The sequence below is a fragment of the Diabrotica undecimpunctata genome, chromosome 7, assembly GCF_040954645.1.
Source record: "Diabrotica undecimpunctata isolate CICGRU chromosome 7, icDiaUnde3, whole genome shotgun sequence".
NCBI classification, from domain to species: domain Eukaryota; kingdom Metazoa; phylum Arthropoda; class Insecta; order Coleoptera; family Chrysomelidae; genus Diabrotica; species Diabrotica undecimpunctata.
In genome coordinates, this window is record NC_092809.1 from 97,263,735 (window position 1) to 97,290,688 (window position 26,954).

The 26,954-nt window shown below is 32.4% G+C and overlaps 1 protein-coding gene across 1 annotated transcript in view; it reads left to right on the plus strand.

Annotated features, from left to right (window-relative positions):
- The window catches only part of LOC140446563 (uncharacterized), a 76,737-nt gene extending 52,569 nt beyond the window's left edge, over positions 1-24,168 (plus strand). Inside the window, exons 15-20 of the mRNA XM_072539126.1 lie at positions 18,640-18,825; positions 19,896-20,055; positions 21,933-22,179; positions 22,248-22,358; positions 23,628-23,730; positions 23,788-24,168. Coding sequence (XP_072395227.1) covers positions 18,640-18,825; positions 19,896-20,055; positions 21,933-22,179; positions 22,248-22,358; positions 23,628-23,730; positions 23,788-23,936 — 956 coding nt within the window. The 3' untranslated portion in view covers positions 23,937-24,168. The remainder of the gene's footprint in view (positions 1-18,639; positions 18,826-19,895; positions 20,056-21,932; positions 22,180-22,247; positions 22,359-23,627; positions 23,731-23,787) is intronic.
- Positions 24,169-26,954: the final 2,786 nt, after the last annotated feature.

Here is a 26,954-nt window from a genome sequence, read left to right on the forward strand (position 1 = left end):
ATGTATAAAGTTTTTAGATAGGCATTATTTTTATCATTAACAACAAAAAACTGTATCTAATAAATTTAATAACCAAAGAATGGGTTGAGCTTATATCCAAAATGTTTGAAGGAAACATTGGAATGCATCTACTGTAATTTTATAATTCAATTACCTACGGAACACGAACTGTATTTTGTCGCAATAAGTTTAGTAATGGGCAAACTATCAAGATTAAATTATTATTTATTACAAGAACAATAAACGTGAAAAATAACATTATACTTTATCCTACGTATTATAAACTATAAAATATCCCGGACGAAAAAAACGTGACAGTTACAATTCAATATCTTACTGTAATGTTTTATTTTAATAATTTAAAGTTATGTTTAGATTGATTATCTATCATTATTTTTAATTGAAATATTTTCATAAATTATGATAAAACACAAATCAATGTTTGGGTACTTAATTAAGATTATGGAAAATTACAATAGTAATAGGAGAATTTTTTAGGATGCATGTTTAAATAAATGTGACTGACTGATAGAGAATGCTCGATAATGTTTTAGTTTTTTAGTATACTCAAAACTGGCGGTCTGTCGCACAGCCCTGCTTTTAGTTGGTTTCATATAATATTTTCGTTGAACTGGCAACAGTGCCCTAGAAATTAGATGTGACAAGATCAACGTACACAACTTAAAAAACGCGATTTTTGGTTACAAGAGTTGTACCAGTTTTTATGACGCGAACGGTACCAGACATTTACCAAAATACTCTTCCTTTTTCTTCACCTGTAAAGAGTGTATATAAAGAACTGTAAGTACAGCTTTTATTCTTAAGAAAATCAGAAGATAACAATTATTTACCGGTTAGAACTAGAGAGCGGAAAATATAAATTGTTGCATGTTTTATAAATTATGTTTGCTTTATTCCCTTTTTTGTATATATTTTTCCATATTTGGCATATATATACATCGGTTTAGAACGTCTTTCGACGTTGTCCGATACCTAAACACCATCTCTTTCTATCTTCGCAGTCGTTTGTTGTTAAATTTCTTTCGCTCATGGACTTGTTTACGCCGTGTTGCCATTCTAATCTGGGTCTTCCTCTTTTCCGTCGACCTATCGGTTGCCATTCTATTACTTTTTTGGGGAGTCTTGATGCTGGCATCCGTTGAACATGCCCATACCACCTTAATTGTTTCTTCTCTATATCTTGAGTTATATTTCCTTCTATTCCCATACGTTGTTTTATTACATCATTTCTGATTCGGTCTCGTCTGGAAATACCTAAAGATCTTCTCATTGCATCCATCTCTACTGCTTCTATTCGCTTTTTGTTCTTTTCACTAATTCTCCATGTTTCAGCGCCATAAAGAAGAGTAGTTTTAATCATGGTCTCATATATATTAAATTTCCTTCCTTTCGTTATCTCTTTACTCCACAGTATACCATTGAGACATCCTAAGACTTTCTTTGCTTGAGTGATTCGTTTTTCTATTTCCCGTGTATCAGTTCCTGTATTGTCAAAGGAAACACCCAAGTAGTCATAGCTCTGACAGCAGGAAATATGTTGTCCGTTTGCGAGGTCTATGTTATCTGACTCGTTTCCAACACAAAGATATTTGGTTTTTGTTGTATTGACATTCATTCCCCAGTCGTTATATTCTTCTATCAGTTTTCTTAGCATGTACTGCATGTCTTCCCTGTCGGTCGCTAGCACTACCTGGTCATCAGCAAACCGGAGTGTATATATACATTCATTGCTAAGCTCTATACCCATCCTATGTACCTTTCTTTTCCATATTTCCAATGCCGCTGCAACATATATCTTGAATAAGGTTAGTGAGATACAGCATCCCTGTCGCAAGCCTTTTGTAACCAGGAATTCTTCCGTTAGATATTTTCCTGTTTTTATCTGTGCCTTTGAGTCTCTATATAGTTCTTGTACAGCATTTATCAATGTGTGGTTGATGTTAGATCTTTTCAACGTTGTCCACAGTTTTGTTAAGGGGATGTTGTCATATGCTTTTTGCAGGTCTACAAAAGTAATATGAGTTTCTAGATTCTTAGCCGATCTTTTTTCTATTATTTGTTTAAGACAAAATACGTTATCGGTGCTCGATCTTCTTGCACGGAACCCGCTTTGTTCTTCCTCTTCATTGTGCTTATATTCTTCCTCGATCATATTTCTCAAAATTCGTCCATACAGTCTGCTCAGGGTGCTGGTTACCGATATGCCTCTATAATTATTACAATTCCTTTTGTCCCCCTTTTTCTGTATTGAGGACATGTATGCCGCTCTCCATTGTTCTGGTACTGGGTGTCCATTTAGACACTGATTGATCACATAAGTTAATATTTCAAATAGTTTATGAGTTCCATTATTAAGCATTTCAGCATAGATTCCCTCAGGTCCAGCGGATTTACCATTCTTTAGGGTCATTACAGCCTTCCTTACTGTTTCGATGTCTACCCTCGCTTCCTCTCCTTGTATATGTACTGACTGTGTTAAGAAGTTCGCTAGGTATTCTTGTCTTGTCTCTGTCAGCAAGCTTTTATAGTGATCTTTCCATTGTCTTGGTTTTATGGTGTGTATGTGTGCTTTGTCTTTTCCTGTATTTTTTACTGATTGTATAAAATTCCATACCTCTGTACATTGCTTCCCTCCGATGTATGTATTGATTTCTTGACATTTCTGATCCCATGTTTTATTCTTTTCTTGTTTTATCATTTTTCGTAGTAGTCTATCGGTTTCTTTGTAAGCTTGATGGTCTTCAGTATTTTTTGTATTTAGCCATTTTAGATGCTGTTCTTTTTTCTGTTTTACCATATATTCGATTTCTTCGTTCCACCATATTTTGTTACTAATTTTGTTTTGCTGTGTCCCGAGTGTCTCCTTAGAGGCCTGGTGTAAACTAGCAATAATATTCTCGTAAATATCTGAAAATGTTTGTCTCTCTATTTCTCGTAGTTTTTCATCCAGTCGTCGTTGGTATAGCTGTTTAGTACTATCATTTATAAAACTATTGAAGTTGTACTTCGGAGTATCTACTGTCTGCAAGTCTTGCTTGTCTTCTAGGTTTTGGTCTCCGTGTATTATCTTAAGTGGGAACAAAATTTTCGCTCTTACTAAGTAGTGATCGGATCCACATGTTATTCCTCGGAGAACTCTTACATCATTCCACTGCAATACAGATTTTTGTTTACTAATAATATAATCGATGACTGATTTTAGATTGCGTGTTTGTTGAATCCAGGTATATCTATGTATGTCCTTATGTTTGTAGAATCCATTGCTAATTTTTAACTCATAGCTCTCACATAAGTGTATAAGTCTACCGCCATTATCATTAGTTGCCATTTCTCCAAAAGGTCCTACTACTCTACTGTTTTTCTGATATCCCGTTCTACTATTGAAGTCCCCAAGCATAATTATTTCTCTGTTTTTTCCTATGTTGTTAAGTATATCCTCGATTTTTTGAAAGAAATCTTCTTTCACGTTGATTGTTGCATCATCAGAGGGGGCATAAGCGGCTATCATGGTAATCTTGTGCCCATATATGTCTATATTTACTCTTAGGATATTCTCATCAATTGTTTCCCAGTCTGTGATATTATTCTTAAGTTTTTTCTTTATTAGTATTGATACTCCCCTAGCAGCTCTTTTATCTTTCGGGACTCCAGTGAATATATGTATATAATTTCCTACCATATCAGTGCCAGTTCCTTTTTTTTGTTTCAGTTAGTGCTATAATATCCATTTTCATTTGTTCTAGATCAGGCACAATGATATCAATCTTTTGTTTTATCCCCTGTATATTCCATGTACCAATATTTATAATCCGTTTTCTTAGCTTTGGTCGTTTCCTTGAAAACCCATCTAAAGTTCCGAGGCTTTGTTTAGGCTTTTTGGTATGTTAAAATTTTGACGAGTATTGGAGAACCAGTCCAATGCCATAACCCCCAACCTGGAGGACCGGGTAATTTGTGATCAAGGTTTTCTTCCTCTAGCCTTTGACGATCCAACGACTATAACTACAAGGCAGCAGCTTGATTCTATACAAACCCTAAAATCAAAGGTTGCCACTTCCGCCCTCCATGCCGTAGTGAAGATATTCTTCCCCGCCACGAATGCCGTCGTGGCCTTCATCCGTAACCCTGGACAAGGGACCCTAGGACAAGGTACTAGTTTCTCGGGCCAGGAAACACCTGGAATCTGCGGAAGGCAGGGATTGATTCATTTTCCCTGATAGGACTATCCAATGGACTATCCAATGGAGTTCCTACCCGTTACCTACGGGTATTTGGCATATTATGACATATTTTCTTTCTATAATCTAGTTTTGTACGCTCAACTCCCTCAAATAAATATGTCCTTTAGAATGTTTGTAAATTCACAGTTAACAATTATTTAAAATTTTAGAGAAAAAGAAAAGTATCCAATCATATATAACATATATGCTTCTATTCCTGTTCTATCTCACACTATTTACTAGGTATTTCTTCACAGACCTCTACATTGGGAGACAGTTAATATGATATTGTAATTTTGAACTATGGTAAAACAATAATTAAATTAATTATGATCCAATTAGCTAATTGAATTAAAAATTATTTAATGAATTTTATTACGAATATGTGAATAAATTTATTAACGACTCCAATTTCATAATTCATATCTTTTCTTATCTCAGGTTCCTATTTGAGTTCAAAAAATACCTTTACTCTCAATAGTGTTCAATAAAGAAGAGGAGTAAAAGAAATAAATAAAAAAAGAACTCAAATTTGTTAAATACAATTTAAATATAATAGTAAAATAAACTTTTTAAAACGGTTTATAGAACTAATGAAATCACATGTTCTCTAAATCATATTGGTTTCACATATAAAATAACAATATGAAAATTAGCCCAATCTATTATCTCGTCTCAATAAATTTCTCTCTGCACTTTATTATGAAAATGATTCACTTTAATTAAATCTCTATCAAAAAAGCTCCTTCTCTGATCAAAAAAATGTACTGACTCACTTTTCTATCTCCTTTTGGAATTGCCCCTATCTGCTTTATTACGAATCTCTCGGGAATAATAATTTGTTGGTACTTACAAATTTTGCACCCTTTTCGTCCAGAAAGTCGGCTTTTAAAACCTACTGACACTACTATTTCACAAAATCTATACTTTTCTTTGAACGTTTAAAAAAACACACACTTGTCAATTTGATATCTTTTTTCACTTCCCGTCCAACAGCAGATGCTCCCTTTTTCCGCTTCAAAAAACATTTTCTTCTCGCAATCCCTTCCATAATTTTCTGTTTACCAATCAACATCCTCGACTCAATTCTCCAAACGCCAACACTTTCCAATTCCCATACTTGTGTACAAAAATATCAAACAAAAGACTTTCGACTTTGTACTAATTCCCCTAATGACTTATTTGAAGGGTCCGAAATTTACTGTAAACCTAAAATTGAAAAGTCTCTTTTTTTCACAAAACAATATAACTTCACAACACAATAAAATTAAACCGTATATCTAAATATGCTATAACTATAACATGGTTTTACAAATTTGTGTATCTTCTTCTTTTTCTCTATTAATTATTCTGTATATACATTTTCGGATTTAATTAACATCATTGTGTATATGTCATTGTATTTTAGATAATGGTCATCAATACAAATAGGTAATAGAAAAAATTATTGTAATAATTAAAATGTTTGGTAGGAGAAAAAGATTAAAAACTTGTCGTTACTGCACTTGAATAGACATTTCAAAGATTTACTAAGACAATGTGGTTGTGTGCAGATACTTTTGACCTCATTGAAGAACGTACAAAACTCAAAATTGCTAGAATTAAGAACCTTCTTAGAAATTCTCAGTACCGACAGCAATCTCTAATGAATTATCTATGATGTCTATATTTGTCAGATAATTTTTAGATCTAGAAAACTTATGGATTTATTCTGCTCTGTATTAGTTTTAAATTTAACATGACTATCGAATAAATTAATATTCGATAATAATTTGATAAGTTGCCCGTTAGTTCCTGTAAAGGATATTAGTACATCGTTCACGTACCTCCACCAATATAAAAACTGCTTAGATACAGGATGTTTTGAAATCTTTGTTTCTAGATGATTCATATAAATGTCTGATAGAAATGCACATAATGGTATGTTTGGGTAATGTAGGTGTCCACACTTTCAATTACTGTATCTTCAACAATCAACTAGATGTTTTCATCTGCTGATTTAGTTACGCATATCAGCATTCATTAAGGCGTGCATTACGTTCTGTAAATAATTGTTGTTATTCAAAACTTCTCCATTGATAGATATACATTCTATTGAATCTGAGAGCGCTTCTTTAAAAACCAATTCACTGTATACACTGAAAAGTAGTGGTAATAGCACGCAACTCTGGCGGACTCCTCTACTACTATTCTACTACTACTACTACCTCTCTACTATGGCAGTTTGATTCTAATATACAATAACTATAATTTTCACATAAGACTGGTAATATTTTTGCTTTTTAATATATATACAAGCTTTTTATATTGACCTTTATTAAATGCCTTTTCAAAATCTACAAAACATAAGTACATATATGTCCTGATTCATGTCCATGCATCTCTGAGCCAGCACACACAAGCCAAACAAAGTGACTCTGTGCCCGTAATATTCTGCTGTGCATTATTTTCAAAAATGTTTTAAGGTTATGACTCATTAAAGCTATTGTTCTCTGATCTGAGCAGGATGTTGCACTTGAATTTTTGGTTATTTCCACAAAGGTCGACTGCAGCCATTGTCTGGGGATTGTGACAGTCTGATATATTATGTTAAAGAGTTCAACCATTACATCAATAACTTCTTCATCAATGAGTTTTAATAATTTGATGGGCACATCGCTGTCCTGGTGGAACAATGACGCAACTACAAAAGTGTAACTTTTCAGGAGAGCCAAAAATATAAAATTATTTTACTTAATACCTAATGCAATAAGTATAATGAAGTTGCTGGATTAGTATTGCAGTTATACTTAGCCACCGTGATATACTGTAACTCTACTACACTTTCAAAATGAATTCTTAATTTTTTATCCTCAAATTTGATCCCCAATTGCAATTACGTCATTGTTGCCACAAAATAACTGAGGCAACAATGACGTAATTGCAATTGGGGATCGCATTTAGGGATGAAAAATTAATAATTTAGAATTAAGTTTTAGAAAGAAAAATTTAGAATTTAGTTTTAAACCTATAGTTAACTTTTTAGTTACCTAGCTAGTTTTGAAAGGTGGAATCGAAATAAGCACAAAAAGTCATTGGAAAACTTTATTAAACAAATCAAAAATTGTAGTGAAAGCAAACGATTTTAATAAAAAGGAACTTAAAAATAAAATTGAAATTGCAAAAAAAGTATCAACGAAAAATTTAATCGTAAAAGGCTTTACAAAATTTACGAATTATATGTTTTGAAAGTAACTGTTTCAAATCTTTTAGTTTGTTATCACCTAAAGGAATTTTTGAGGAGTAGGCCCTACGCAGCTGGCATTTATGTAAAAAAAAATCCGACGAACTCCAACCCCTTCTTTTTTGGCAAACATCAACTTTCGTCTACGTTGATTGTTTATAACTTTTTTTTATACAGGAACTAATCTTTCCCTTTTAAGCTTTGAAGTAACATTACTTTAGTTATTTTAAAGTCACGGCCTTCCTCGTCTTTGGTGAAATCTAGTCCCATTGTGAAGTGCTTTTACATTGTTAAACTCAGTGAAATCCATTTCTTTAACGGTAAAAGGAGCTCATGTTATTTAAGCATTCCTAATTAATGCAACGTATTGCTCGGGAATGTATATGGGCCCTGATTTGGTTGCCCTCTTCACTGCTTTTTCTATTATGCTGTGGACTGAATCACCTTCATTTTTTGGGTGTGACCGCGTAAAAAGTACTTGTGAGTAATAGAATTGAAGTATTGACAGCAAACAGGTACATGGCTATTAGAAATTTATTTTTTTGTTGGCCTCCACAGTTATCGGAATAAAAACTTACATCAACTGCTGAGCTGGTTATTGTCAATTCTTTTAGATAGTAATAAACGCAAGATCCGATTTCTATTACTCCCCTATTTCCCATTACTTCATTAAAAAAATTACCAGCATCAACGGTATCAATTTCACAAGTGTTATCTGTTTCGGAGACTTGGCTTTTTTTCGCCTTTACTTCTACTACTGTAAAGTTATAACCGTTTAAGCGAGATTTGTAAAAAAATGCAGAACTTTGTCCTATTGGTACAGGTAGCACTGCTTGTACTTCATAAGTGGCCAGATATATATTGTTATCAGAATTTTTTGTTTTCAGTTTATTGTTAGTTTTTTCTTTACGACTTAAATCCTTTCCCTCCAAGTGACTTTCAATGGTTTAAATGGTTTGAACGTGAGTACGTTTACAATGGTTGTTTGCATATTTTCTTTTACTTCTGCTCTGGTATTTTTTAAAGATTCGCATTGGTCACAAAGATCTTTCTTCAGGATAAAAAACCCTATATTAAATTCGCTGTTGAAAATACGAGAATAACAGTCGTAGGTTGCTGACTCTTTTTCTTTTGCTTCTTTTCGTTACTTTATATAGTTCCTGTGAAGTTCCGCAATAATTAAACCACCGTGTATGTATTGCCTCGAAGAATCACTTCGAAGATAGTGACTTTGAATTCGTGGAATTGAATTTATATGGCTACAAACAAAATTCAAAATTTTGTCACTTATTTTCTTGTGACTCTCGTGATTCCCACGTTTATCTTCTGGTATAAGGCTACGGCTCCACGAGCGATAATAGCTGTAAAATGACGGCGGCAGTAAAGCAGTAAAATCATGGCTCCACGAGCGACAGTTTACAGCACGCATATCGCCGCGTTTTGGTCTTGTAGTGGCTCCATGAGCGTTAATATGACGCAGCTACAATCATTGGTATCTTGTCCGTTTATATAATGTCCGTGTATATAGCAGATAAAATAAATAAGTAAAATAAATTCACACCGATAATACAATAATATAGAATGGATAATCTATCATTTCAACATAAAGTTGATTTAATATTGGCATTGTGCCGTCGACGTAGGGTTAAAAAACAACGGAAATGGTAGATTCACCCTGTTCTAGTGCCTAGACAGACAGGGGGAAATTTTTTTGTTTTACACAACAAATAAAAAGAATATCCTGATAAGTTTTTTAAATATAACAGGATGCCAGTGTCTTCTTTTAATTTTTTATTATGTGAAATAGAAGATGTCATACGAAAACAGGATACATCAATGCGTGAAGCAGAACCTAAGCCCAGAAGAAAAATTAGCAATTACCTACCTTAAAGTAAGATTTCAAATTACATATTTTATTAATTACTATTTAAATGGGAATAAGCTACAATTAAAGGTTAAAATACGTTTATTGAGGTTTCAATTTCCACTTCGGAAATCGTTCTCAAAATACAAACATTAGTAAATTAAAATTGATTAATTACTATTTAACTGGGAATAAGCCACAATTAAAGGTTAAAATACGTTTATTGACGTTTATTAATAAGATGACGTTTAAAATAGCTTCAGAACAATATTAAAATTTATTGTTAATAATTAAATTAATGTTTGTATTTTGAGAACGATTTCCGAAGTGGAAATTGAAACGTCAATAAACGTATTTTAACCTTTAATTGTGGCTTATTCCCATTTAAATAGTAATTAATTTAAAATGCCACAAGAAAATAGCTTCAGAACAATACATATTTTATAATCCTATACATGTATCTATCTAAAAATAAAAAAAACAAAAGATTTAACTATTTAACTTTCATTAGAATAAAAAGGGGCCGCCACCACTTCTTACCTCTGCGTATTCTATTCTGTAATTAGCTACTGAATTATCAAGTAGATCGACGGCGACGGCTCCCATATGTCGATTATATTCATTTATTATATTGGGTTGATGTAATGAATCTTCCTTTTCCAATATCTAACTTGCTTTTTATGTTACAATAATTTAAAAAATTCTGATGCGACATAAAATCTGCTTTGTTGCATTTTTTTTTGAAATGAAACATTAGTACTGAAGGATAATAAAATTTTACTATAAACAATAATTATTAAAATTTTATTTATATGACATGGTTAGACAACCACTTATATAGAAATGAATCACCAGTTCGAAGAAGGAAATCCAAAAAAAAGATTTTCGGGAAATCAATAAAATCTGTTTATTCTGTCTATTCAACTTTTTCTTGTTTAATAATGCCATATATTATTAAGTACAATTTGATACGGTTAATTGGGATTAAAAAAAACCATCCATTCATTTTTGTTATCTAGAATAATCTAGAACTTATAATTTTTTGTTGCGATTTAAGATACATAATTGTATGAAAAAACTTTAAAGTAATTTATAAAAACAAAGAAACAACTTAACAAACACAGAGAAATAAACAAACAAGAACAAAAATATCCGAGTAAATGGCAATTACCGCTACAAGCGACAAATTACTGCTAGTGGAGCCACAAACGCGCTACAAATTACTGCTAAAAAATAGGTCCGGATCTATTCGAACGCGACACGACCTTGACGACGCGTCACGGTCTCGAAATGAAGCGACAATCTACAGCGCGTGGAGCCACTCAGTATCACTGCTGTTGTTTTCATTTATCAAGCTACATGTTACTGCAACTGCTAGCGACAATCTGTCGCTCGTGGAGCCGTAGCCTAGTAGCAGTTTTTTTTTAGTTGAAACTACTTTAATTATAGAGCGAACAGCTCTTTCAGAAACGTTTAACATAACCGTTCTTATATTCGCTTGCATGTAATGAAAAATGCCCAAGATTTTGAAGCAGAAATGGTAGCTCAACTCAAGGGGCTGAATATCAAAATATCTCGCTGTCTTTGCAAAAACCCTAATGCCCAATATTCTTTAAACTGTGTCTTTCTTAGCTTTTTTAGATACGCTATTTGGACATTTCAAACGGCATATGTCGGTACACACAGGTTCCATTTTTTAGCAGCTAGAGGTTTTCCTGTTCTAGAAGTATACCGATGTCAAAAAACATTATCAAGTGTTAGTGTTTGGGGATCTTGGTGTATATTTTATTTACATAAAATGCACTTGTGTCAATGTTGCCTTACAATAACGAGAAATCCAGATGAAAAATGATAGAAATCAGTTACGTCAATGTTTTCGCGTACTTGTAAAAAAACCTTAGAGCAACAATAACATCAAATACAATTGCATCAATGTAGCACCGTAGGTACAAGCACAAACTCGACCTATCGAAGCACAACTATACATTCTGTCATTGTTTCTCCGAGATTGGCTGGTTTTTCAAATATGACGCATCTGCTCCCTGGTGGCTAAGAGCTGGTCCAGTAACTTTGGTTTTTTTTGTGTTTTTGATGACATATATAACTTCTTCCCGTAATATTGGTGGTCCGGTATCCTCTGTGGTTTCTAATACTAACTAGTTCTTTTCTTTCATCATTAAAGAGCCTTTAGATGTAATTGGTCCAGTGTCACAATATTTTTTTCACATCAGTAATAAAATCTCCTCCATCATTTTTAAGGATATTCGTTCTTAAGCTTTTTCTAGAACCTGTAATTTTTAATAATTTTTATCCAGATCTTCTATTTCTTTTCATTGGTCGAAGTGTCACCTCTTATTCAGATCTTTTGCTTTATACAAAAAATATTTAAAAATCCTTTATAAAAGGTATATAATTAAAATACCCTATCGGGCTACATCACAGAACATTTTCGGAAATAATATTCCATCATCAGTGTTATCTGGATGTACATGTTTTGAGCCATTAAATACTTGGGTTAAATGTTGTTAAATTGAATTTAAGTTACAATACTTGATTTTATATACTGGGATGTTTAAGTTACAATAGGAATTGATATCAAGGCAACGTAAGACTCCACTGGAGGTTGCTAGTCCTGACACTCAGGAATTTTTTTTTTCATTTTTGGTCGGTCAATCGTTAGAGTTTCTGCATTATCTTCTTTGACTTTCCTTAAGTTCTCGTTTATTTTAAACTTCGTGCGGGTTGTCTTGTTTTGAGCCGCCTTGTATCCATGATTTTCTTGGAGCTAGGGTGTTTTACATTCTTTAGTTTCACTCTCATCGACAAAACAGCCGGATTGTGATCGGAGGATATGTCCGCTCCTGGATAAGTTTTGGAGAATATTATGGAATGTTTATATCTTCTGTTGAAGATAATATAATCTAGTTGATTTCTGACTATTTTGGTGTTATCGTCAGCTGGTGACCTCCATGTGTATAATACATGCTTAGAAAGTTTGAACAAGGTATTTACCAAGGTTAACAAGGAAGTTTCTCATTGATACAGAAATTAGCCAGTCTATCGCCACGTTCATTCCTCTCCCCGAGTCCATATCGCCCCACACAATTCTTTACTTCTCCTTGGCCCACTTTTGCGTTTAAATCTCTCATTATAATATTTTTGATCATATCTTTTAGTCAGCTTTAATGCATTACCAATTCGTTCATAAATGTTCCCTATAGTGTCTTCCTCCTTGTCTGCAGTGGGTGCATATACTTGGATTAAATTGAGAGGCAGCATCAATACTCGATCAGAGTAGGGAACAAAGTTACAAATAGCTTTTTGGGAATTCTCTTTTCGTTGCGTTTTTCGTTGTTCTATCATAATTCACGATGGTGTGTCTTTAAGAGGTGGCTTTATATAAAATATTATGTGTATATATGCAGTGTTTCTTTTTTGTTTGTTATACTTTATATGTTTATGTATATTCAACAAGAGAAAAAAATAAACGTAATTTATTTTATTTTAGAAATCATCATGAAATACTTCACACTCAAGAGAGCGCACCAATACAAACAAAAATAAGTATCAAGGTGTAAAATACGAAATCCACTGAATACTTATATATAAAAGAAGAAGGAAAACTGGGAAAAACAAAAGAATCTCTTGGAGAGAGGAAAGTAATGAACACTAAAACGTTTTTGACACTAATTCTGGTTTACAGGAGCTTAAACGTACGCTGGCTAGTACAAAAATGGACTTTTTCTATGATATTAATAATGATTCTGATTTTTTAACAGCCTTTCTTATCGAAACTTATAACAACTTAATATTGAAGCATTTTCCACTAAAAAAAGTACGACAAACTGCTAAAAAACACCAATTGCAATGGTATAATAATGATTTAAACTCTTATAGATCTAATCTTTTAAACACACTGCAGATGCCAATAAGGATCCCGAATTTTGTTCAAAGTATATAAACAACAAAAATTTAAATATAATCTTTAATTAAAAATTGCTAAAAAGTCAGCTTACTGTGATTTTATTACTAATTAGAATAATAAACTTAGAGACTACTGGAAAATAGTAAATTTGGAAAGAAGCAACACAAGATCCAGTTCGGTACAACCTACCTCTACCTCCAGACGAAATAAATCAATTTTTTACTACAAATGCAGAGAATATAATTACATATCTTCCCACTTTTAAGGTCAATGTCCTCTTCAATTATAAATCAATTATCCTTCTCCAAGCAAGTCCTTTTTTTCGTTCTCTTGTGGAAGGAGAGGCCTCTTAAAGAATTAAGTCGCGTAATAATTCTAACTGTAGGGACGTTCACGAAATTATTAGCAAAATAATAAAAGAAAACCTACCAAATAGATTTAATACCTTTCACTCATCGTATTAATTTAATTCTATCAACTGGAGTATTAACAGAAGTACTAAAATACTCAAAAGTATTACCTATCTACAAAAAAGGTGATTCCACAAAAACTGACAATTACAGACCCATAAGCATTGTTTCTACTTCTGGGAAAGTGATTGAAAAGGTTATCAAATAACAATTTTATTCCTATTTTAAGTCAAATAATTCATTTCGCAACTCATAATATGAATTCAGAAGTGCTCGATTACTACGAACACGGTATTTAATGTTGTGAGCGAGGTGATTGAGGGGCTTGAATGCAGTAATCGCATAACAATTTCGCTTTGCGACTTGCCGAAGGCTTTTAACTGCGTTTCACATGACTTAAACATTGCTCCACAAATTAAATTACTACGGAATCAGAGGTATCCCTCTTAAGCTTATAACTTCTTATCTCTGTGGTAGACACCAGGCGGTAATGTCTAAAGGTCATCTCTCCAATTTGCCATCCGTAAAACATCCCACAAGGTTCGGTCTTAGGACCTTTTTTGTTCATTATTTATGTTAACGATATGTCTAAATTCATATTTCCGTACAAATCCATTCGTACAATTCGCAGATGATACGACATGCGTTATACAATATGCACTATTGATAAATTACAGAAGATTCTTAAGGTAACCTACTTAAATTAAATTAAAAGATTTTAATCGTAGGAACAGTAAATAACAAATATTAACAAAGAATGTAAAAAAACACAAGGACATTAATCTATCACACAGAGTTCTTAAGCTGAGCTTTAAATTCTTTTGGAATACTATAACACAAACCGCAGTTTATGCGATGGGGTCTAACATAAAAGGGTTTAGCCTTGTTTGTCTACTGGAAACATGTATGTAGATTAATTGTTTCCAATAGTTTAGAACCAAAAATACACTTCCCCAAGAAATTAACACACCACTTTGAAATATTAACATATTTTATTAGCGTTAATAAAAATTTCCATTGTAATGTTATATTTTGCAAGCCTCTTGTATATGATATTCGTACACTCTATATTTATTGACTTTTATCGCTATAGTTTTTTTTGCAACAAAACAAAAAGAAGCAAAAAATGTACTAATTCTATAAATATACTAATTTCCAAGTGTTCACGAATTTTATTTGGCTACTGTTTAATTGTTGATTATTGTTAATTGTGTTTATTATGGAGCGTCAATCACGTAATTTAACCCGAGATGAATGTGCCCAAGTAGTAATACTGTCGAAAGAAGGTTGGAGTTACCGAAGAATTGGTCGTCGGTTTAATGTGTCCCACACATCCGTCTCACAGGCGTTAGAAAGATTTCTCGAAACAAGGGATCATACACGCAGACCGGGGCAAGGACAAAACCGGGTAACTACCCCTATTCAAGATTGATTTTTAAGAATTTCTGCTCTTCGACAACGTTTTGTAACACATCGAAGTCTACAAGTTCAGCTTCGAGACGTGCATGCTATACATATTAGTACTGAAACTGTTCGCCAGCGACTTAGAGAATACAACTTAACACCTAGGATTGCCATTCGAGGTCCTCTATTAACTGCAGGGCATCGAAGGGGGAGACTACATTTTGCCAGAGAACACGTTAATTGGTTAGAGGCTGACGGGGAACGAGTGCTATTTACTGATGAATCCCGATTTTGTTTGTACAATAACGACATATGTGTTCGTGTGTTGCGACGACCCAACGAACGATATGCTCAGTGTAACTTCTCAAACATTTTTTGGCGGAGAATCCGTTATGGTGTGGGGTGGTATTTCTTTGACCGCACGCACGGACCTAGTGGTCATACAAAATGGAACTGTTACAGCTGAAAAGTACATACTGGAGATCCTGGAGCAACATGTAGTAGACCTCACGCTGCACAGATCGTCAGAAATTATCTAGAAGAGGTAGAAATTAACACTATGGAATGGCCAGCACATAGTCCGGATTTAAATCCGATTGAAAATCTCTGGGATATCCTTGGTAGGTGATTAAGAGCGACACCGATACAACCAAACAACTTACAGGAAGTGGGAGAGAAACTGATCCAGATTTGGAGAGAACTAGACCAAAATGAAATACGGTAATTAATTTTAAGTATGGGCCAACGATGTGAGGCTGTTATACGTAGTAGAGGTGGAAACACTCGTTATTAAGACTTTTTTCATATTTTAATTTACTTTTCTTATCATTATTTTTTTAGAATTTTCCGTTTTATTTTTTTTTCTCCTGTACTTCAACATTTTCTGATGAGTAGACAAATTGTTATAATTACTAATAAAATGTAGAATAAATCTGGTGAAGTTTCATTTTTTATTCTTTACCCTTTTACAAATAAAAATGATTTATTGAAGTGGTGCCTTAATTTCTTGGAGAAGTGACATAGAGTGTAGTATACTACAAAACATAGTGAGATCTTTGTGCATGAGTCGGATTTGGAGACAAGTTATGTTGAGGGACCTTTCCATATTCGAATAGTTAATTTCTTCAATCTTCTGATTTTGTTTAAATGCAACAAATCTTAAGAATTTGTGTTGAACTCTTTCAATAGCTTGAATATGGGTGTTATAGTGAGGAGACCAAACACATGACCAGTAATCTTGGTGGGGACTCACAAGTAAACAATCAAAAATTTTTATGGATAGGATATTTAGAAAGTCTTTCGTACAACGTTTGATAAACCCTAAAAGTTGAAGTAATTTTGAGAGAACAGGTGAGATATGGGGGATATAAGACAAGCTGGAATCGAGCTTTAAAAACAATTAAGTGACACTTTTTAATATTAAGTTCCATTCCGTTGCTGTCACATCATAGTAATGATTTAAAAGTCTAGCACATGGTTTGATGCAAATAAACTAAAACTTAACTCTGATAAAAGGCACAATTTGGTTATACCTGCAAGTAATTTACACAATGATTCAGATAATATAAAGACTGATAACATAAATAACAAAAACTCTTGGGAATTACCATAGATAATCGACTGAACAGGTCGGCTCATATCTCACAGCCAAAGAAAAAGCAACTAAAGAAAAAGTTTATTATTTGTTTGCCAACTAGCAGGGGTTTTCAACATTGAAACAATAAAAATGACATATTTTTTCTCATTCCACTCTCACTTAAACTATCGTTTAATCATATGGGACAATTTAACAAATGCACTTCAAATTTTTAGAATGAAAAAGAAAGCTATCAGGATTTTAGCAGGGGTTAGTTATTTAGAACACTGCCGACCGCCTTTATTAAATTAAAAATTATGTCGCTATCTTCTTTGTTGATATTTTAAGTTCTAACTGAAATCACAGAAAACGCGCCCAATAATTAGGCAGTCTGACGTCCAAGTTCATAATACGCCAACTGTCACTATCTATGAACAAATCGCTGTAAATTACGTGTTTTAGATAAAAATTGCCTTAATTATAACTATTACAATATTTTAAAGGACTGGAGACGTTGGCTGAAAGAAGGAAGGCGGCGACAGCTGCAAAAATCCTTGTATAGGTAAATAGACAATATTTTAAAAAGTATTAAACAGTTAAGCTGTAATAGTGTCGAAATGGTTATAAAAAAATATCTTCTGAAACATTGTTTTTACTGTTCAGAAATATTTATAACATCCACTGAACTGCTTACCATAACTTTGCCATGAATATTTTTCTGTTTAGTATGTGTTCTTGTTTGTGATATATTTAAGTTACGTTTTATATTCCCATTTTATATACTATGTATTTTATTTGACTTGCTACAAATAATATTTGCATTTGTTATGTAGTTAAAAATAAATAAACTCTAGACATATCAAAAAAAAACCACATGGGTTAGATAGGAAGTAAAGACAAAATGTGAAGAAAAGAAAAAAACCCGTTTTCAATACAAAACACAACAAACACAACAGGCATACAACCACTATAAATAAATTAGAAATAAAACGAAGATTTTAGTCAGACAAATAAAAAGGAAACACTGGCAAAGCTTCTCAAAACAGATGGAACACGACTTCTACGGGACATAAAAAGAAATATGGAGAATGATCGAAAGACAAAGAAAAGAAATAAACCAAGTAATAAAAACGAAGCACATTCAGAAGGAAACATGGATAGACTACTTTCGATCCCTATTTGCTAAAAGTGACGATAATGAACAACCAATACCAGAATTGACAACAAATAAAGAAATAAACATTGAGGAAGGAGAGGTTAAAGGCTAAGCTATTAAAGCTAATTCAAAAAATAATACAACAAAACAGAATTCTTTAAGAATGGAGGTCAAACATCCTCAATATCCATCAAAAATACCACTCTTTAAAGAGGGTGACAAATCGGACCCGCAGAATTACAGGGGAATTCATTTATCAAACACAACACTGCAATTAACAACCAAAGTGATAAAAAATAAACTGAAGAAAATTATAACACTAGCAGAACTTGTGGACCTTAAGAACACATTTGATGGATTCAAATTAAACGACGGTATTAACTTATTGTACGCAAAATAAATTCCTTAAAAAGTAATCAAAACGATCAAATTATTTACTAGAACAACAAAATAAAAGTAAAAGTAGAACAAGAATTAATTGATCCAATTGAATCTGGCACTGGGATAAGATATTGGGATTCCCTGAGTCCTCTATTGTTCCATCTGATCATGGTTCAAATAAGAAAGGATACCAAATGGGAGAAACTATTACTATTACCGAAAACTATTTTCTTATTCAACATCTATTATTTTGTAACAAAAACTTGTTTATAGATGAATATATTTAAGCTGCATATATTTCGTATTACGTTATACTTAATACCTAATAAAAATTGTTTTGTATGGACTTTTTTTGTCAATATTTTTAAATTTATACAACTATACTTATATCTAATGGAGTAGATATCCTTGAATTTTCTAGTATTTAAAGTTTCAGTCAAAATACGAAAGAAATATAAGAATACTTGTATCGCTTTTCTCACATAGAAGTAACTGTAAAAGTAAAAGGTAAAGTAAATATGTCGTTTAAAACAGATTTTCAAAAAATCTTTAATCATTTTGGAAAAAGTAAAGCGAACGTTGTTCATGATGTCGAAATTATTAAAAGCTGGATTAAAACACAGAATCACCTGCCGGAAATACCAGGTAATAATAATATACTAGAATTGTAGTTGAAATAATAAATAACAAATTAACTAGCTTTTTAAATTTCTTATACCCATTTTCTAGTTTAATTTTCATTTTTATTTTACTCTGATATTTTTGTGTTTTTGGATTTTTATTAAATAGGAAGTAGGTTTCTTAGTATTGTTCTAAAGCTATTTTCTTGTGGCATGTTAAAGTAATTACTAATTAATTGTGGCTTATTCCCATTTAAATAGGAAGTAGGTTGTAGATAAAAGAGCTCTTCATAATCTTACAGAAACTACTGTGTTCGTCGCCGCGTACTGTTTTTCATTTTATTCATATACAGTGTGTTCCAACGAAAATTTGACCCCCTCCCAGAAACTGAGAAACGAAGAGTTACTTCAAAATTTAAGAAAACACGTCAATTGTATTGGAAAGGGGAGGAATTTTTATGCAAAACCATGCTCTTAAACGAAACAATCTACTGCCCCGCATCAACTTTCAGTTTTTTTTTAAATAGCAAGTGTGGTCGAGTGGCAGATCATTTGAAAGGTAATTTTTTCTCTCGATTACACTAAATTTTTTTTTATTTTTATATTAACTTTAAAGATAATTTTGGATTTAATTCATTTATTGGTTAAACACAGTAATAAGAAAAAACATAAAATTTCATCAAATTAACCAATTAAATGTTCGAAATGATCACCTGTAACATCCATATAATAATACAGTATACTTTCATCAATTTAATTACGTTCTTCACGTTCTAATAATCTTGAATGTAATCTACGTCTTCGGAGGTAAAACTGACTTCCAAGTTTCAGGGATTTACGATTCTCCTCCAGATGCACTGAATATTTGAGTAACTGTATTTAGAGTAAATGTATTTAACTACTTGAGTCACCATGATTAATAACATTTGCCTATTCCTGAAGAAGCTGCCCAAAAGTAAATTTGTAAAGTACTAACACTAGAGCGGATAAGTTATTAATATATGGACTTAACAAAATATAGATTTAAATATGTATAACATATTATGTGTTTTATTTTTTATTTAGAAAAACTGCAAATATTTTTTTCTTTTACAGCTGACACCATGATTACTTATTTCTTAGTAAACAACAATTTCAGTATAGAGAAATGCAAACAATCGCTGGATATGTATTACTCAGTGAGAACGATTATGCCAGATATTTATCAAAATAACCTTCCTTTATCATCGACTACAAAGGGTTTGTATGAAGAAGTGTAAGTATCTCTACCTTTTTTTAAATATATAATTTTGTATAACATTCTATAACTTAATTAACGACCACTATATATGTATATATATATATATATCTATATATATATATATATATATATATATATATATATATATATATATATATATATATTCAAAAGGCCTAGTGATTAAAACACTAACATATGTAGACTCTTTTATTGAAAGTCGAGCTTTCGAAACTGTTTAGTTTCTTTATTAAGACAATAAATGTTGAGATTAGAATAGTCCGCAAGCCACGTTAAAATCAAGAAGAATATAATAAATTTCTGGTATTGTATATTAAACATTCAAAACCACTTTAAAATTTGTATGCAAATATCATTTTTGATAACTGTTTATGGTTATCATAGAAGTGGGCATGTTTTATATAATTTCTGTTAATTTTTATAGCATCTATTGCTTGTTTATGTACATACATTCTTAATAATATTTCTAACATTGTTATCTAAGGATAAGTATTATCAATTAATGAACCACATAACGGGTTAAAACCATGGTTTGAACACGCAGGGCTACATGTTGATAAGCTTACTTCTAGCAGTCAGCAAAATTGTGGAAAGAGTCATTTTCAGCAGACTCTAAGAGGAAATAGTCCAGCTAGGACTAATTGAAGAAGCCGAGTTTATCTCCAGGCTACTCAGACCAACAGAGTACATAGCAGCTGAATGCAATAATAGGCAATACACAGGAGCAACCTTTCTGGATGTAAACAAAGCCTTCAATAGAGTCTGGCACAAAGGACTTATAAATAAAATGAAAGCTATTCATACGGTGGGGCCATGACGAGACTGACCTTTTTATACTTGGGCAACCAAACAGATAAATCCTGTCCGAACTCGGAACTCCGAAGGCAGGAGTACCACCGGGTGCGGCCCTGTCACCATTACTGTATACAATATAATACCACCGATATTCCAAGCACATCTGAAGCACTACACGGGCTTTATGCAGGCGATACAGCTATTGCGACTAATCACATAAACATCGATATTGCGGTAAATAACTTACAAACAGCGTTAGTCAACTAAGAAAGAATGGAGCATACAATGGAAAATCGAAAAATGAAAAGTGATGCTAAATAATTGGGAGTTATAATAATGAATCAAGACTTTTAAAAAACGTGTAGATACAACATTACAAAAAGCAAACACGGCTAAAGCGTCAATAAGAGGACTTACAGTAGAAACAGTAAACTATGAATAAAAACAAAAATAATACTGATAAATAGCATCATACTGCCTATTAGGCTTTTGATTATGTATTTCATATGGTCAATGGACCTCGAAATATGAAAAAAACAGTGGAGTGCTACCATTTAAAATGGTGCATACCCCGAGAAAGAAATAGTCTGGAGCATTGGAGCGCGGTGAAGTGGCTCCTGTCTTACAAAAATTAATACACCTCGCTCCAATGAATTGTAATACCCGATTATTATTTTAAATGGTGTAAAAATTAAATAAAATATTGATATAATAATAAAACCATTTAAGTCTTACGGTGAGTGACAAAAATATCTTCTCTTGCATTTTTAGTGTCAAGGCTGAGTATCTTTATTTTTAATAAAAAAGACCATACGGTACGATTGGATCATTAAAAGTAACTTGCAACTTAAGCAAGCATACAACTATAGGAAAAATTGCTCTCTTTATAGTTGTTTTCTTAAGACTCCAAGTATTCCTTAAGTATTCCAACCAATGCTGTTTTAGTGTTTAAAATATAAAATACTATAATTAAATATGTGTCTAATAAGTATGTAATATAATTTTCTCGATTACATATTATGAGGTTCTATCACTGGGACATAGCGACTACTTAATAATTTATTTTTAACGCTTTTAAGAACCACATTACCACTACCAACGTTGACTCCAAATTTCCAAAGAGTGATTGTATGCAAAATTAATGGTAATCCCGAGAAGTTAGATGGGGATCAACCTATAGTACTAATGACTCATTTTAATGAAGTAAAAATTTGGGAGGACCTTTCACTTGGAGATATTTATGTTTTGGATTACAAAAATTTAAAACTGGGACATGTAGCAAAAGTCACACCACAGATGTTTAAAAAAGTGGATTTTATCTGCGAGGTAAAAATAACAATAATAAAATAGTTCTTCAACACAAAAACCGTTATGTATAACTTTCCTTACTTTAGGAAGTCTGGAATAATCAAATTAAGGAAATGCACATTATTAATGCACCTAGTGTAGCTGATGCTATAATAACAGTGATGAGAAAGTACCTGTATAGACGATTAAGAGAAAAAGTAAGTGAACATTTTATTAATTTTTTTTTGTTTGACCATAAATGTTTATTTATTCTCTAAAGCTAATTCTTATTTTGTTGTCACCGTATTTTAGATTTACAATATATTGATTATAACTATGCAGTCAACACAACACATGAACTAAGATAATCTAAGTTACTCTTAACATGCAGGGTTTACAGAGGCGCACAATATAGTATTCTGCTAGCTTTTACATGCATCTTTTATTAAAACACACATATTGCCATTTGTACAGATTTCCTTCTATCTATCCGTTCAATCAATATAATTTTCACTGACCACCCATTGATTCAAAACATTTATGACATCTACCAAATTCTCTCTGCTCACAATGACAGTCGTCTCATATGGCTACTTTTTCATACTGGAATTACTTGTAATGAAACAGATCAGATTATTTTGCTAAAGAAGCTACCAACTATAGTACTGGAATAATCATAATTCAACTAGCTAACGATCTCAATCTCGTTTTCAAAATGGCAGTAGAGGATATCTAGCAAAAATTATGGCAAAAGAGCAAAACAACTCTTCATGAACTCGAATTGGTTATAGGTCATCTCTCCCTGCACTTCCTACCTAGAAGAAAAGCATCGATTTATTAGAGAATACCAAATAATCCACACCAAACTTACCCATAGTTTCTTGAAGTCCTTAGTTTAACTTGTCACCATTGCAATGTTTACCTAATCGTGAAACAGATCCTCAATGACTGCAAATGATTTACTAACCTGTATAAAGCATTATAGTTCCAACCTACTTCCTACAGAGATCACGATAACACGAATATATATATATATATATATATATATATATATATATATATATATATATATATGTGTGTGTGTTTTGTTTTATGTATATATATATATATATATATATATATGTTTTCTTGGGTTTAGGTTCATAAATTATATTACATGTGGAACTAGATTTTATTTTCCATAGAAATCAACGTTTCGGCAGAAAACTATAATATATATATATATATATGTATATATATATATATATATATATATATATATATATTCAGGGTTTCTACAGTATTCACTGCCTTCCCTCGCTCAGTTGTTTTCATCTCTCTCTCTCTCTCTGTTGTCCCATTCTCCATCGTTTAGGCCTCTCTTACTATATAACCATACTCTTTTTAAAAACCGCTGGGCTCTATCACAAGATTTAACGTCGTAGACATTAGTTAATTTAAATAAAACAATTTATGAAAATAAGTACATTAGGGCAAATTTGTTTCAGGTTTTTGTTCATACTTCTTTAAGTGATCTTTACAAATATGTACCAAGAGAAATATTGCCCAAAGACTATGGTGGTGATGAAAAACCAATGAATGAATTAAAAGGTAAATGGCATATTTTAAAAAAGCAAAGCTTTATAAAACAATGTTGTTTTTTTTTAGATTTATGGTATAAAACTCTTCAAAAACACCAACCTCGATTTGAAAAACTGGAAAACATGGTAGTTCAAGAAAATCGACGTCCATCTCCTTGTAAAAATTGCGATATTTTGGGATACTACGGTAATTACATGCAAATTGATGTTAATTAAAAAGGAAAGTTATATTTGTATTATATTTCATAATTTTATAAAATTAAATTATATAATTTTGAATGCTTTTGTTGAGAAATTTACAAAATTTAATATTTAAATTGTGTAATATGCTATTTTAGTTTTAGTTTTAGGAATAGATAAGTAAAATATTATTTACTTTAAAGAAGGAACCAAATAATCTATATGTTGTAATATTTTTAAAATTAATAAATTTAAATTTGACACTGAATTGCACTTTGTATTCGTGGACGTCTGAAAGACCTATGACAGTGCCCCAATAAACAACCTATGGACATATAACGGACGATAACGGACAATTAGGAAGTAGATAAGAACTATATAAACGCCGTTAAATCACTTTAAGAAGAGAATAAATATGGAATAAAAGTCAGACAAAACTACTCAGAACTGTTTAAAGTCGATAAGTGACTTCGACAAGGTTGCTGCCTGTCACAAATTTTGTATAGATCTAACACTAAACAACTGGAACAAAAAATGTGGACATAATATGAGAGTAAAACTTGACGACACATACTTTTATAGCTTTGTGTATGTCTAAAATCGAATAATTCGTCTCGACTGAGAAAAAGGACGAACCGCCGTTTTTGCCTCTTACGTTTTGCAGAGGGCTTTGACCGTCACAGTTTGCCTTGATAAAGACTAGCTATTTCCTTACATATAAGTAAAACACCAATACGTAGTTGAAGAAAATAAAATTGCAGAGTCTGGAGGAACAGAAGATAACAGAGCAGAGGGGTCCGAGATGTGAGTTATTATAGGAGAGCCTGTTAAGCACTGTCTTGGATGACCTGAAAATCGCCCATATTTATACACGAATATGTAAAGATTTTAGATATTTCTAGGTCAGTTGGCCAATGGGAAGGTTTTCGATGTGAATCGGATTACGTACTAGTCCACAGACTAAGGCAATCGATGGAAGACACAGGCGACATTGTTATGCTAATAGCTGAAACAATTTGGAAGATGGGGCTTGGAAATTTGTAACGTCTAAGTACCAGGGTTGTGTTCTGTCCGAATGGTCAGCTCCAGATTAGTTCCCTGCTTATTTTCCTCCCAAACCCATTCTAGAAAGGCATAGTAAACAACAATATAAGATTTTATATGTTTATTTAACTTATTACCATAAATAACTATATAGAGGAAAGTGCCGAAATCCCCTCCTCCTAAAGCGGACCCCTATCCTTTTTGGTACGTTTTAATTTTAATCGTGGCAGCAATGAGTGCAAATGGTATATTATGGAGGCCATACACGTTAGGCATGATGGTTTTAACTTTGCATGCATAACCGACAGGTATAACCGAGTTCCATATTACACATTCACGTTAGGGTTTGCATTCACAGTTTTGCCATTAACTCTTCTGTTAAGCTACGTTATGGTGTGTGCACCTACCAAACTACAATGGACGACAACGATGTGATAGCTATACTAAGCTTAACACTTATTCTTCAGAAAAGAAAAAAAAAGAGAGATCGCACTAAATGGTCTAAACGCTGGTTATTAAAAAGAATCATTTCTCCCACGTAAATTTGATAAACGAATTGAGATTTAAACCAACAGATTACAAAAATTATTTTAAAAAAATATTAATATTATTTTAAAAACTTTATTTAAAACTATTATCATTGATTACTCCGTTAATACAAAGACAAGATACTGTTATAAGGAAAGCAATATCAGCACATAAGAGACTAGCAGTAACATTACGATTTCTTGCAACAGGAAGAACATACGAGTGTCTTAAATATTCTGCTATTATATCACCTCAGGCTTTGGGCCGAATAATACCTGAAACATGTGATGCTATGAGAATTATGGCAGGCAAGCTCGTCGGACGCCACACACGCTAGCATATGCTCGCAGGCAAGCAAAACCGAGCTGCATAAAATATGAATTTTCATATTTGCTCGGTTGCATGTACATGCACCGATAACTGTACAGTTTTATCATATACACACTAGGGCTTGCCTGTCGGTTATGCATGCAAGGTTAAAACCATCATGCAAACCCTAACGTGTATGGCCTCCATTAGAGTTCTCCGACTAAGTGGTGAACCGCACAAGCCGGCTACGTCCAAGGTTAGTAGATGTTTAGTAGGTTGTCTCGTAACTATGTGGGCGAAGCGAGGGGAAGGCAGAATGCTTACGTCACTCATACGACAAAGTCACATTTGACAGTTGATGGACAGTTGTCTGCACGTCTGAGTTTAAGTTCACGTTTGTTGTTGATTATTAGTTCGTTTATTTGTTTAGTTATTGTTTAGTTTTTATTTTTAAGTATAGGTATAAGAACAATATTATTTATAGAGACTTATTATTTAGTTATTTGTGTACATAAACACTTGTGAAGTGTGTTTTCGTAGCCGTGATATCAAGGTTTGTCTAACAATTATATGTAGTTTTGTACGTTATAATAATGATATATTTTTTAGATGAGATAAGTATATATAGCCTGAAGATTAGTGCTTGAAGGACTAATCATTTTTTGTATTTTAATCTAATAATAAATTATTTATATTACCTATTTGTTTTATTTTGCCTACCACTAGATATGATAAGAATGCTGCAAATTCCAGGAAAAACATAATAAGTAAGTTCCTACATATTTAGTATTTTTGCTTTGGAACTTTTTCTACTGTTTTTTTGGGTTTTTGTGTGAAATAAACTGTTATCTCCATTTAAAACACACAATATTATCAATATAATCAATTCTATTTTTTGTCATCAGACTATTGATTTAAAAAAAAATTGATATAATTACTAACATAAGAACCACTTAACATTCCTATACCCAAGAAAATCCCAAAATATATTGCAAAACCTAAGTTTTTGAACGTTTTATTAGCATTGAAGCTTATGGCAATTTTAAAAGTGTCGTATGGGTGACGTATTCCCGCCTTTAAAAAGCGAGCATTTGATTGGTCTATAGTTACGAGACAACCTACTTAACATCTACTAACCTTGGGCTACGTCACTTATCGCTTGTGAGTCGTCCT